A 15573-nucleotide genomic window follows, 5' to 3' on the forward strand; every position below is an offset into this window, starting at 1 on the left:
GGAGCAGAGAGGAGTGGTCTCTGCTCATCTTGGTCAGAGAATTAAGGGTCGACCAGATGCATACATTCAAGACTAAGTAAACAAGGTCATAAATATCACACAGTAAGTTGGGGGTTAGCTGAAAGGCATACCATCACAATGCTAGGAGCAGGGGAAAGTCTATGCGCAAAGCTGGGTGATGTATTATGTGCGCTTCATGTAGGAGAGCTGGATGAACATACCATCACAATGCTAGGAGCAGGGGAAAGTCTATGCGCAAAGCTGGGTGATGTATTATGTGCGCTTCATGTAGGAGAGCTGGATGAACATACCATCACAATGCTAGGAGCAGGGGAAAGTCTATGCGCAAAGCTGGGTGATGTATTATGTGCGCTTCATGTAGGAGAGCTGGATGAACATACCATCACAATGCTAGGAGCAGGGGAAAGTCTATGCGCAAAGCTGGGTGATGTATTATGTGCGCTTCATGTAGGAGAGCTGGATGAACATACCATCACAATGCTAGGAGCAGGGGAAAGTCTATGCGCAAAGCTGGGTGATGTATTATGTGCGCTTCATGTAGGAGAGCTGGATGAACATACCATCACAATGCTAGGAGCAGGGGAAAGTCTATGCGCAAAGCTGGGTGATGTATTATGTGCGCTTCATGTAGGAGAGCTGGATGAACATACCATCACAATGCTAGGAGCAGGGGAAAGTCTATGCGCAAAGCTGGGTGATGTATTATGTGCGCTTCATGTAGGAGAGCTGGATGAACATACCATCACAATGCTAGGAGCAGGGGAAAGTCTATGCGCAAAGCTGGGTGATGTATTATGTGCGCTTCATGTAGGAGAGCTGGATGAACATACCATCACAATGCTAGGAGCAGGGGAAAGTCTATGCGCAAAGCTGGGTGATGTATTATGTGCGCTTCATGTAGGAGAGCTGGATGAACATACCATCACAATGCTAGGAGCAGGGGAAAGTCTATGCGCAAAGCTGGGTGATGTATTATGTGCGCTTCATGTAGGAGAGCTGGATGAACATACCTGTTGGAAGAATAGAGATGCTTGTTAGAGTGCGATGGTGGCAGGTAGCAGGGCACAGTCTGTATACATCTTTCAGGTTTTAATTCTAATGTAATCCACACTTTTAGAACACACTTCTAGAAATCACACTGCAGACTGAATATTACTTCCCTCCTTTTTCTTTGATTCTTGCAACATTAAAATGATCAAAGAGTGTCCAGCCAGAGTTATCATGGTTCTTCCATATTGGCCCAAGAGGAAACCTTAGAAGAATCATTACTCCTTCCTCTGAAGGTGAATCTTTTGTGTCATGGCTCTCAAGTACATGTCAACATTCAAGAGTTAAAATTGTCAGCATGGATCCTGAAAGGGAAATCTTCTTAATTCAAGGGAAATTCAAATGCGATTGTATCTACTATGCAACATAGTAGGTAACACTGATCAAATACTCTAAGGCCTGTAAAAGTTATCTAGTTGCTATGGTCTTCCTCCATCTCTATCAGTGTTGTAATTTCTACTTTCAACAGTTTCTTTGGAATTTCTATGGCAGACCGTCTGAGGATTAAAAGATTCTAAAATAGAATTCGCTAAAGATTTCTTTCCTGGTAGCCGTAACATCAGCTCAAAAAATTAGTGAGATTCATGCTCTTTCTATAAAAGAATGTTACTTCAAAATATAATGTAACTTCCATTTTTGTGAATGATGAATGATACTATTCTGTTATTGTCAGAACAGCAGTCATTCTCTTATAGGTGACTAAACCCTGGCAGAAAGACTCAAACTTATTTGTTAAATGAAAGGGCATGAACAAAAGAAAGGAAACTTTGAAACAACCCATGGCTACGTGTGTGAAGATGTCTATTTCAGAGCATATCATATTGCAGGAGTTGCTAACCTTCTAGATATCACATTGCATTTAACACATAAGGTATCCTCATCATGGGCTTAATAGCAAGGGCTTCAGTAGCTCAAATTGCTATGTGAGTACTCAGTACTTAGTCTAGTTTTCATACTTTTTGCAGACATGATAGACTGTCACCAGGCGTAAACGTCTTCAGACTGTAGTTCACTGCCCCACTAAATATTAGGATCTGGTATTGCTCCACAAGAAGAAGGTACTTGGAAGCTGTTTATATGCTTTAGTTCCTCTGTGCATCCCTGATGCTGCAGAGGCAAAGCTGTCTCTGTAGCATGGCAGAGAGCACAGTTCAGAAGAGCGGTATCACCAAGTTGTTGGTCCAAACTGTCTTTGCAAGCAAGAATCCTTGAGGCCGAGTATCAGTGTGCTCCTTAAGAAAGAAGATTACACAACCCCTATAATAACAAGCAATAATCTAATTATATAATAATAAGCAGCTTAAATGCTAGTATTGATCATTTTTTCCCCAAAAGTATGTCCAGACTATATTGTTCTCTCCATGGCAACCTGTTTTCTAAATTGTTTAAATGAAATCATTCAAAAAGTTTTAGCTGTTCTCTCTGAGACGAACAAAACATAGGGGCAAAGAATATGATTGTAGTGCTTTATGACTTATTAGGCTTCTTGCGATAGTTTTGACAGTCTGTTTTATATAAATTCTGCCAGTCTCTCAATGATGAGCTGATGAGCTCCATCTAACCCACACACTGTGCATAGGCAAAAAACTGCCAATCACTGGGGAGGAATATAGTTAATAACATGGAATGTTTTTAATAAATAATGAGGACTACACGTTTGCTAGTTCTCTCAGTAATAATCTACTGATTAAAACACTATTTTATGAAAGATTCAGAAAGCAGGCTGACATTAGGGTCTCTGCTCTTATATTATGCTGCACTTAGTTAAAAGAATCCTCTGAAAGGTCCTTTTTAAAGAGGTTCTGTCTGCAGGTTTTGTTATTTCATCTGAGTACCTCCTCCAATAAGTTCAATACCACTAATCCCGGAACAGTGTTTTTTTATTTTGTGTCCCTACATCCCAAAATTATACCCCCCTTCGGGAATAAGGATGTAAATTTCTCCTTCAACCCAACTGGTCATATAACATGGAACTTCTCTGTGTGGGTGGCCATGTTTTCATTGGCCAGCATCATAGAGGAGAAAAAGCAAATGCCCACATAGAATATTCTGTGTTATACACCTAGTTGTTTTACAACAAAATTTGCTTAATTATTACCGATGGCATAACTTTGGGATGGAGGAGCACAGAAGAAAAAGAAAACCTGTTCCAGTATTGCTGTAGCAGCACCAATTGGATGATCTACTCACTTTGCATTAGACAATCCAGTGAAAGGTCCTCTTTAAACATAATTTTGTTAAAGTCTCTTTAACCCCTTAACAACTTCAGGTACGCCTTTAAACAGTGGTAGTTAAGGGTACTTAAACCACAGCTCTGTTCATTAACGACGTTGTGGAAAAAGTGTATAGCGCCCCCCAGAGTCTGATTTTCTCCAGGGTCTTGGCTGCCAGGGGTAGCAGAGACCCCAGAGAACATGATTCGGGTCAGTTTTTACTGACCTCCGGGTTGCGATCGCCGGTATTAACCATTTACCGGCGACTGCAAAAAAAAAGAATCCACTGTGCCATTTAATTTCTCTGTCTTCCGATGTGATTGCACATCAGAGGATAGAGATATAGGGTCCCCGATTGCCCCCGATACTTACCAGTGTCTCCCAGTGCTCCTCAGGCCTCCTGCTTCCTCTCATGGGTGCCGCCATCTTTTTCCAGGAATAAAATGGCAGGCGCATGCGCAGTGCGTCCTCCGAGATCTGCCGGCCTGCACCCGACAACAATAGGAAGATTTTACCTATTGGTTAATTTTGGTTACTGTGATAGACCCTATCACAGTGATGAAAATTAAAAAAAAAATGGTAAATAAACACCCCCTTTATCACCCCCTTAGTTAGGGAAAAATAATAAAACAAAGAAAATTTATTTATTTCCATTTTCCAATTAGGGTTAGAGTTGGGTTAAAGTGAGTTGGGCTAAAGTTAGGGTTAGGGTTGGGGCTAAAGTTAGGGTTAGGGCTAAAGTTAGGGTTAGGGTTGGGGCTAAAGTTAGGGTTAGAGTTGGGATTAGGGTTAGGGTTGGGATTAGGCTTTGGATTAGGGTTAGGGTTGGGTTTAGGGTTAGATTTGGGATTAGGGTTAGGTTTGGGATTAGGGTTATGGTTAGGGTTGGGATTAGGGTTAGGAGTATATTGGGATTAGGGTTGGGATTAGGCTTAGGTTTGTTGTTAGGGTTATGGTTAAGGTTGGGATTAGGGTTAGTGGTGTGTTGGGGTTAGTGTTTTGATTAGGGTTATGGTTAGGGTTGGGATTAGAGTTAGGGGTGTGTTGGGGTTAGGGTTGTGATTAGGGTTATGGTTAGGGTTGGGATTAGAGTTAGGGGTGTGTTGAGGTTAGGGTTGTTATTAGGATTATGGATAGGGTTGGTATTAGGGTTAGGTGTGTTGCTGTAAGGGTTAGAGCTAGAACTGGGGGGTTTCCACTGTTTAGGTACATCAGGGGGTCTCCAAACGCGACATGGCGCCACCATTGATTCCAGCCAATTTTGCGTTCAAAAAGTCAAATGGTGCTCCCTCCCTTCTGAGCTCTGCCATGCACCCACATACGGGGCATTAGGGTACTCAGGACAAATTGTACAACAACTTTTGGGGTCCAGTTTTTCCTGTTACCCTTGGGAAAATTGAAAAATTGGGGGCTAAAAAAATCATTTTTTTTTATTTTCACAGCTCTGCGTTATAAACTTCTGTGAAGCACTTGGATGTTCAAAGTGCACAGCACACATCTAGATAAGCTCCATAGGAGGATCTAGTTTCCAAAATGGGGTCATTTGTGGGGGGTTTCTCTTGTTTAGGCACATCAAGAGCTCTGCAAATGCAGCATGATGCCCACAGTCCATTCCATCAAAGTCTGCATTCCAAAACATCACTACTTCCCTTCCGGACCCCGACGTGTGCGCAAACAGTAGTTTTCTCCCACATATAGGGCATCAGTGTACTTTGGACAACAACTTTTGGGGTCCAATTTCTTCTGTTACCCTTTGGAAAATAAAAAATTGGGGGCCTAAATATCATTTTTTGTGGAAAAAAATGATTTTTTATTTTCACAGCTTTGCATTATAAAGTTTGTGAAGCACTTGGGGGTTCAAAGAGCTCACCACACATCTAGATAAGTTCCTTGGGGGATCTAGTTTCCAAAATGGGGTATCTTGGGGGTTTCTACTGTTTAGGTACATCAGGGGCACTGCAAACGCAAGATGACGCCTGCAGACCATTCTATCAAAGTCTGCATTCCAAAACAGCACCTCTTCCCTTCCGAGCTCTGCCATGCGCCTAAACAGTAGTCCCCCCCACATATGGGATATCAGCATACTCAGGACAAATTGCACAACTTTCGAGGTCCAATTTCTCCTGTCACTCTTATAAAAGTAAAAATTTGAGGGTGAAAAGATCATTTTTGTGGAAAAAAATTATTTTTTATTTTCACGACTCTGCATTATAAACTTCTGTGAAGCACTTGGGGGTTATAGTGCTCACCACACATATAGATAAGCTCCTTGGGGGGTCTAGTTTTTAAAATGGGGTCACTTGTTGGGGTTTCTACTGTTTAGATTCATCAGGGGCTCTTCAAATGCAACATGATGCCCGGAGACCATTCCATCAAAGTCTGCAGTTTAAAACGTTACTACTTCCCTTCCGAGCCTTGATGTGTGCCCAAACAGTGGTGCCCCCAAATATGGGGTATCGGCGTACTCAGGACAAATTGCACAACAACTTTTATGGTCCAATCTCTCCTGTTACCCTTGTGAAGATAAAACAAAGTGGGCTAAAAAATCATTTTTGAGGAAAATAAAAAGATTTTTTTATTTTCATGGCTCTGCGTTATAAACTTCTGTGAAGCACTTGGGGTTCAAAGTGCTCACCACACATCTAGATAGGTTCCTTTAGGGGTCTAGTTTCCAAAATGGTGTCACTTTTGGGGGGTTTCCACTGTTTAGGCACATTAGGGGCTCTCCAAATGCGACATGGCGTCCTCTCTCAATTCCAGCCAATTCTGCATTAAAAAAGTCAAACGGCGCTCCTTCCCTTCCGAGCTCTGCCATGCGCCCAAACAGTGGTTTACCCCCACATATGAGGTATCGGCGTACTCAGGACAAATTGCACAACTTTTGTCATCTAATTTCTCCTGTTACCCTTGTGAAAATTAAAATTTTGGGGCAAAAATATCCTTTTTGTGGAAAAAAATACATCTTTTTATTTTTACGGGTCTGTTATAAACTTCTGTGAAGCACTTGGGGGTTCAAAGTGCTCACCACACATCTAGATAAGTTCCTTAAGGGGTCTAATTTCCAAAATGGTGTCACTTGTGGGGGGTTTCCACTGTTTAGGCACATCAGGGGCTCCCCAAAAGCGACATGGCGTCCAATCTCATTCCAGCCAATTCTGCATTGAAAAAGTCAAGTGGCACTCCATCTCTTTCAAGCTCTGCCATGCTCCCAAACAGTGGTTTACCCCCACATATGGGGTATCAGCGTATTCAGGAAAAATTGCACAACAAAGTTTGTGGTTATTTTTTTCTTATAACACTTGTGAAAATAAAAAAAATTGGTTCTGAAATAAAATGTTTGTAAAAAAAAGTAAATGTTTTTACTTCCACATTGCTTCAGTTCCTGTGAAGCATGTAAAGGGTTAATAAACTTCTTAAATGTGTTTTTGAGCACCTTGAGGGGTGTAGTTTTTAGAACAGTGTCACTTTTGGGTAGTTTCTTTCTTGTACACCCCCTCAAAGTGACCTTAAATGTGAGATGGTCCCTTAAAAATTGGTTTTGTAAATTTTGTTGTATAAATGAGAAATCGCTGGTCAACTTTTAACCCTTATAACTTCATAACAAAAAAAACTTAGTTTCCAAAATTAATTGTGCTAATGTAAAGTTGACATGTGGGAAATGTTACTTATTAACTATTTTGTGTGACATATCTCTCTGATTTAAGGGCATAAAAATACAAAGTTTGAAAATTGCAAAATTTTAAAAATTTTTACCATATTTCCATTTTTTTCATAAATAAATGCAAGTAGTAAAGAAGAAATTTTACCGCTACCATGAAGTACAATATGTCATGAAAAAAACATTCTCAGAATCAGCTGGATTCGTTAAAGCGTTCCAGAGTTATAACCTGATAAATTGAGTGGTCAGAATTGTAAAAATTAGCCTGGTCATTAAGCTGCAAATTGGCTCCGTCACTAAGGGGTTAAGGTACTGGTATATTTTTGTCTTTTAAATAATATTGTTAGTTTCCAGAGCATGAAATTCAAATTTATACATATCAAATGTCATTTAGTCAAAAGACACATTCTATGCTTATGCACAATGTCCTACTGTAAGACGCAGATCCTGATAATATAACAAAAAAGCTAATTAGCAAGTAATTATCTCTGGGTCACCACCTCTTTATTGCTGCAAAACTTTATTTTAGAGATAATAAAAGTCATTATGGCACAGATTTATTAAGACTGCATGCCAATCTTAATGAGAGGCGAGCTAGAATAAGATGTGCCAAATTAATTTTGAGGCTCACCTCTCAAGGATTTTGGCATATTTTACAACTGGCGTGCACACCGACAGAAATGCTACTCTTTTAGGGGCTGGCGTACATTTCTAGTATCATTTATGCCACCTTTGTGGCACATATTATAAATTTGACAGACAGGCTTCAGCTCACCCCAAGTGCCTGAGCTCTGGCCACTTTCGTGGATCTGGCTGGAACTGGTGTAAAAACATCATAAGTCGCAAAATTTCAAGATGTTTAAAGTCAGAAAACTGGCAATTTTTTTTTTATAAATTCGTGCTTACATATTGAAATGTACCACTGCTACTGAAGATCATTGATGGATGAATAATTTTAAAAGACTCATGTTCATCAAGTTCAAGCTATCATATATCCAGCTGTTTGATATCATATTTAAAGGGGATGTATCATCAGGAAATTAACTATTTTTAAATCCGGGTTTTGGTGCTAAATATATTTGTTAAGCATTTTTGAAAATGTTTTTTTCTTCTTCTCCATATCATGAAGTATATATAACAAATTTAGAAATGTTACAATTTTCATACTGTTTTAGACTCATATTTCCGAATTATTTAATTTTGTTCTTTGATTATAATTTGCTATTACATTTATTAAGGTTTAATTTTACATATGGCTACTTGTGTAATTTTTATTGATTTTACATTAACTTAGTCTTACAAAGATTTATAGTCAAAATTATCTTAAGATGCTCCTTTGCCTAAATTTAAAAATAAAGACTTTGGTTGATACTATAGTATTCTTAGCAGCCAAACTGGGAGACCTCGCTCAGCTGTTTAGGTCAAAGGTAAGGACATAAGAATATTGGCAGCGTTCAAGTCATGTCATTTCCTCATCACAGGCAGAATTATTCAGATTTTTGTAAAAGTGAAGAATCTATTTAATGGGAAATAATTTTAAATGAAATATGTATTTTATTGCCATAGTTGTATGTAAATTAATTAACTAGTATATTATATACCACAATGTTACAATAAGTTGAATATAGAGTGTAAGTATTCAAGAGATTTCTAAAAGTGCAGCCATTTTGGTTATATAATGTATTTGTGTCACTGGCGATTGATTGGATAAATGAATAAACATAAGTTTGTATACGTTTCCTCTAAACATTTTTTCCTTTTTTCCTTTTAGAATTCCATCAGACATAATCTCTCCCTACATACACGCTTTATCCGTGTTCAAAATGAAGGAACAGGAAAGAGTTCTTGGTGGATGTTAAACCCAGAAGGGGGAAAGACAGGAAAAACTCCACGGAGGAGGGCAGCCTCTATGGACAGCACAAGTGGAAAATTTTTAAGGATAAAAGGCAAAGCAGGAAAGAAGAAACAGCAGCAGGTGCAGAGTGCACCAGAGCCAATTGTAGAAGGCAGTCCTTCTTCTCAACAAGCAAAGTGGTCTGAAAGTCCATCTTCCCACACTAGTGATGACTTTGATGTTTGGGCTGAATTTCACAACAGAGCCAATCCTGTGGCAGGGAGTATGAGTGGAAGGCTCTCACCCATTTTGGGAAATGAGCCAGATGACCTGGACGATGATGAGGTGACACCTTCTTCTCCTCTCATGTACCCCAGCCCATCTAGTGCCCTATCTCCTAATGCTCGCTGTTCAGTTGAAATGCCACGACTCACCGAATTAAGTAGTACCATAGGTATGGGCGAAGGTCTTTCAGATCATTTACTGGATGAGCTCCAGGATGGTTATAGTGTAAACTCTGCTGCCGCTATACGACAACGTAGCCCTGGATTCTCATTCACATCCAAGTGTCCCACTTTAGGCAACAGTTCTAATGCTTTTTGCGGCACAGTTTATAGTCAGCCAGCTATGGGAATGATGAGACGGTTACCCATGCAGACAATACAAGAAAACAAACAAGCTGCTTTCTCTCCAGGCAGCACATTTAGGAATTCATCCCTCCAGGATCTTCTCACTGCCATGTCCTATGGACATAAAGAAGGAGTTGTGCAGAGTGATCCAGGTATACCCTCTATGCTGGGGCCACAGCGTAACCATAGGCAGAACACAGGCATGCTAAACAATTGTGACTCAGGACAAGTACTCTACTCTGCCAATTTAATAAAAAGTCACAACCTGTATCACCCACTCACTCTTAACCATCACTGCTCTGTTAATAACAGTGCCTTAGCTAGTTCAAGTGGACTGATAAATTCTGAATCCTGTGGCTTGTCTTCTGTTCCCCATCACTCTTACTTCAATAGTCAAGGTGGACACGGAAGCCTACTGGAAGGGCCATACCAAGGCCCATACCATCACCACCACCATCATCATCACCATCCCCAAGTATACAATCAGGACAGATTCCCAACAGACTTAGACTTAGATATGTTCAATGGTACTTTAGAATGTGATGTAGAATCCATAATTCTCAATGACTTCATGGACAATGACGAGATGGACTTCAACTTTGACTCGGCTCTGCCACCACAAGGAGGATTCAATATAGCTGCCACAGCACAGCCTGCAAATCATAGTTGGGTACAAGGCTAAATTGCATTAAAAGCCAGTTTGCAATGTTAGGATAAAGGCATTTTCTCTAAGGCAATCAGACAGATTTATCTGACACAAGTAAATGTTTGGTTGATATATAATGGTTTAATTGAGCATTCCTCCTATTGGATGGCAAATTAATACCTAATGGGGTTTTTACAGCTGTTGTGGGATAAAAGTACAGTTTCACTCAATAGCATACAATAACAAGGTCTATATCCCAATCACATTTTGTTCCAAAATTTCTTGCACAAAACTAAATGTTTGACCATTTTCTGGAGTGAATTTGACAAGTTAATATCCATTCAAAAGGGTGAGCAATTTTAAATTATTTTCCCGAAAAAAGGAATAATAGCTCCTGTGCACTATGTTAAGTGTATTCATGACAGTGTATTTATTTTCTAATGTCAGCATAGCAGAGTTTAGATTCTGATATATTACTTTGTATAAATAAGAAACATTATTGAATAACGTTGGGTTGTATATGTCATTACATATAAGGTGAGATATAACATTATCTGGGTCCATTTTAGGCTATGTGCACACGTTCAGTATTTTTCGCGTTTTTTCGCGTTTTTTCGCTATAAAAACGTGATAAAAACGCGAAAAAAACGCTAACATATGCCTCCCATTATTTTCAGTGTATTCCGCATTTTTTGTGCAAATGTAGCCTTTTTTTTTCCTCGAAAAAATCGCATCGCGGAAAAAAAAGCAACATGTTCATTAAAATGCGGAATTGCAGGGGATTCTGCACACCTGGAAGTGCATTGATCTGCTTACTTCCCGCACGGGGCTGTGCACACCATGCGGGAAGTAAGCAGATTATGTGCGGTTGGTACCCAGGGTGGAGGAGAGGAGACTCTTCTCCACGGACTGGGCACCATATAATTGGTCCAAAAAAAAGAATTAAAATAAAAAATAGTCCTATACTCACCTTCGATGTCTTCCCGCCTCTCCACTGCATGCTGCCGCTTCGGTTTCTATAGCTGGTGTGCGGTGAAGGACCTGCGATGACGTCACGGTCTTGTGATTGGTCGAGACCGGTCATGTGACCGCTCACGTGACCGCGACGTCATGGAAGGTCCTGAACCACACCGGCATCTATAGGAACGGACGCCTGCAGGTGAGTATAACCATTTTTTTAATTATTTTTAAACATTCTATCTTTTACTATAGATGCTGCATAGGCTGCATCTATAGTAAAAAGATGGTCACACTTGTCAAACGCTATGTTTGACAAGTGTGACCAACCTGTCAGTCAGTTTTCCAAGCGATGCTACAGATCGCTTGGAAAACTTAGCATTCTGCAAGCTAATTACGCTTGCAGAATGCTAAAAAAAACGGAAAAAAAACGCAAAAAAAAATGCGGATTTCTTGCAGAAAATATCCGGTTTTCTTCAGGAAATTTCTGCAAGAAATCCGGACGTGTGCACATACCCTTAAGGTGTTCAATCCAGTCTTACCATTAGACTACATCTTCTGTATGATACTACTCTTGCATCCTGTCTAGTATTTCTTATTCTCAAGTCTCAAGAAGGAGGAAATAAATAATTTTCTACCAGCACATTATCTTCGACAACTCTCTTGTTAATAGTGCTTTATCTACAGGTATAGCTATGTCAAGTGGTCAAATGAATTCAAATGATTGTCATCAAAAATTTTAAAAGTTGGTACATGTATAGGAAATTAGTATAGATAGGCATATGCCAAAGAGCACAGCTCAGGGTCTGCGGCTGGTGGAAAAAGCTTAGAATTACTTTATCATATGACATCTACTCATGTTGACACCACTATCTCAGAATATTTCTTACATGAATTACTGCAGTGGGCATATAAGAAATTCAGTGTCACTTGCTAGAACACTAGCTTAAACATATCACGTTTGGAGCAGCATTTCTCAATTCTGGGCCCCAAGGAATCACAGCAGGTCACGTTTTGAGAATTTCCTTAATATTGCACAGGTTAAAGAACAAAAGTAGGATCAATGCATCACTTATTGCCATTAAGTGATTCCTTCATAAAAACTCTTCAAAAGACGACTCATTGGACATTATTCTTGGACAGAGGGTTATGAAGTACATATCATTAAGGTTTATTACAAATCTTATATTTTACAAATCTCACAGCCAGTCTTCATTATTGGTTTCAGAGATGTGTTATCAGAAGGAAGAAAGAATTTATAAGTTGGACTTTTACATTCATTAAATTATTCTTATGTGGTAAATCTTATTTCAGTATGTTCACAAGTGGCGATCATTTTGTAATGACATAGCTATTTTTTCTAGTCATTTTACGAAAAATCAAAATAACAGAATGAATGCAGTTAAAAGTGCTGTTGAAATGTATTAAATGTAGGTTAAATAGAATGTGTTACCAGGACTTTGCTGACCCATATGAGATGAACGCAGCATAAAGCAGGGAACAGAGATCCTGATTCAATGTGTCATTATACTGGGCTTCTTTCTGTACTTTTGATAAAACCAAGTTTTATCTGCTGGAGCTCTGCTAGTCATCTCATTGATGAGCTCCTACCATGTAGTACTTGATATTTATGAGATCTGGGTATCTCTGCCCCCAAAAACTACAGCAAGAAGTTCAGGTAAGAAATCCATTCTGATAACAGATACTCTTTGACCTAATAAGCTAAAATAATTAACAAATACAAATGCTTAGTAGTGATATATTAAAGAGATACTGTCATCCTGATTTTACATCCCCCAAAAATGGCATGTACCGTATGTAAAGACGCATTTATGCTGATTATATCCTGATTCCCTTACCTTTCTTGTAGAAATCCATTTTACTGATTTAGAGAAATGCAGTGGGGCGGACATTGTACATGCAGTTCTCCTGCCTCTCTCCCTATTCCTGCTGTCTGCTTCCTGTGTCTAGGTCACACATAGTTCAATGACCTGTCAGAGAGAGGAGGCAGGCAGTGGGTGGGGAACGGAGAGAGGTAGGAGAGCTGAAAGTGCAATGTCCGCCCAACTGCACTGGCAACTCATTAGCATACAATTTCATCTATGGATTTCTCCAAAGGTGAGGTTTTACTCGGCATGAAAGCACTTATATATACATTCCATTAGCTTGGCTTATAAAATCCTGATTACATGCTCTCTTTAAATTCCATTGGCGGGTCTGTTTTGCAACATATTAATTAAATAATTAATTAATAAATAACATTAAAATTGACCATAGTAAAATCCATTTTAGATGGCAGTAATATGTTCACATTTTATCGTCCGCAGTACAACCCTAATACCCAGGCCTCCCTTAGTTCTCTTAGACCAAAGGTACTTCAGTTCAGCAGAACCTCATTGGTGAGTATTGTAGCTGTAAAATAAATCCAAAAATGTGACCACATTGCAGCCATCGTAAAAACAACTTGGTGTAATCTTTCCTTTTTTTTTTTCAATACAAGGACAACTGATGATAGCAAAAAGGATGGCAACACTTTAAGATTTACTCCACTTTTTAGCGAAAAGCTTTAATGTAAAGAATTGCTATTTATTAACAGCCTTTTAGTCCCTTGTACAAAAACAAGGCCATTCACTGAAATGGGCACTTTCATTTCTCATAGAGCACAAACCGGTTAGATTTTTATTGAATAAATTTGCACATTGTTTTCAGTTATGGTGCTACAGACAATTTAATGCTTATGGCTGTTTTACATAATCTCATCCAATAAAGATCCATAAATGTACAGAATATGGAAATTTATCAAATCTTGCAGAATTAAAACCAGCCATGTTGATTATATATGATCTTTTTTCATCACATGTTGGAAAATGAAATCAGTAATTTTAGTTATCAATTTCTCCATCGTTACTTTTTCCAAGGATTTTTCATAGGAGATATTTAAAAAGTGCTGATAAATTGTACCAAAATTGAACCTGTAAGAGAATACAAAAACATGAGGAGCCATCTACATATTGGTGTCAATGGCTTATTTTGTGAAGTCTGGTGACAAATTTGCTTCACAAAGTGAAAGTATACCGTGCTTTTTTCACTATACCCTATAAAAGGCCATAGTATCCTGTTAGGATTCTTTAAAAGTATTGGTGCAAAGTAAAGATATCGGTAACCTTTCCAGTTCACAAACACATCTATGCTCCTTGGGAAATACCTTAATTCTCATTAACTTACAATCATAATATAGGCAAATTGTTGCTATGTAAATAAGATGCCATACATGCCAAGCACTTTAAAAACAACGTTACTAGCTTACATTACTGCATATATGTATACATATACATATATATATACATATACAGTATATTTATGTATGAAGGTACAAACACATCACACTGATTCAAAAATTGCGGCCCCAAGAAGAAAAAGTCATAGAATTATGATAATCATATAAAATAATAATAATAAAGGAAATTTGAAATTGTTTTGATTTTTTCAGCATCAAGTATGAGCACTATGTGGAGAAATACCCGCACTTACACACCTTATCATGCTATCAATTAGGTTATTAATGGTTGTCTGAATAATGTTCTACTATGCTGAATACACCTTAAAGGGACTCTGTCACCTGAATTTGGCGGGCTATGTAAATGCCCTGTGTCCAGTCCAATGGGCGGTGTTTCCTCTTCTTTCATTCACCCCTTCCTTTTCCGCTGTCTGCAATATTTTCTTGAATTTGAGCAGGTTTCCTCCGTAGTTCATGTGTGCACAATGCAATCTTGCCTTGTGCCCGAGCAGTATGCTTTGCCCAACTGCGGACAAAGCCGAAAAGCATTACTGCGCATGCGCCGCCGCACAATGTCCTGGAAGTATTCCGCTGTGTTCCGACACATAGTGCGGCGGCGCATGTGCAGTAATGCTTTTCGGCTTAGGCCGCAGTTGGGCAAAGCATACTGCGCGTGTGCAAGGCAAGATTGCATTGCGCACGCGTGAACTACGGAGGAAATCTGCTCAAATTGAAGAAAATATTGCAGACAGCGGGAAAGGAAGGGGTGAATGAAAGAAGAGGAAACACCGCCCATCGGACCGGACACAGGGCATTTACATAGCCTGCCAAATTCAGGTGACAGAGTCCCTTTAATCATCAAGATTTGCTACTGGCAGCTCCCTTTGCCACTTTGCCAACCAAAGACGTCCCACATGTGCTTGCTGCTCAAACTGGTGAATTTTCATGCCACGGTATCATGTTTAGGTCACGCAGTTTGTTCACAGTAGTTTAAATAACATATGACCCAGCGTTTTGGTGTTGAAAAAGGTTTAGGAGACACTTGGGAGAAATGTCTGTATAAATGGTTCCATGATTCATCAGAAGGTGTTTGCACAGCATTGGGTTATGAGTCAGACATCCAGCAACAGGTATTCTATTGTCCTCATGCCAATGCTCGCAAAGATATGAACAGAGTAAGATGGCAATAAGACCAGAAAGGAGGTGTATCCTGTTAAGTGATGAGTACCATTTTTGTCTTGGATGCAGTGGAACCAATTGGAAATTGGTTTGGAGACCATATGGGCAATGC

The 15573-nt window shown here is 39.3% G+C and overlaps 1 protein-coding gene across 2 annotated transcripts in view; it reads left to right on the top strand.

Annotated features, from left to right (window-relative positions):
* The window catches only part of LOC143815888 (forkhead box protein O6-like), a 374302-nt gene extending 359669 nt beyond the window's left edge, over window positions 1-14633 (top strand). The window contains exons 2-3 of one of the 2 annotated variants that reach the window (XR_013223838.1): window positions 8711-10846; window positions 10899-14633. Coding sequence is in view for 1 of the 2 variants with exons in the window: in XM_077295621.1 (XP_077151736.1) it covers window positions 8711-10084 (1374 nt within the window). In the remaining variant the exon portion in view is untranslated. Of the gene's footprint in view, window positions 1-8710 lie in introns of both variants that reach the window. The other variant, XM_077295621.1, reaches the window with a different exon arrangement.
* Window positions 14634-15573: the final 940 nt, after the last annotated feature.

The sequence above is a fragment of the Ranitomeya variabilis genome, chromosome 3 (genome assembly GCF_051348905.1).
Source record: "Ranitomeya variabilis isolate aRanVar5 chromosome 3, aRanVar5.hap1, whole genome shotgun sequence".
Taxonomy (NCBI): domain Eukaryota; kingdom Metazoa; phylum Chordata; class Amphibia; order Anura; family Dendrobatidae; genus Ranitomeya; species Ranitomeya variabilis.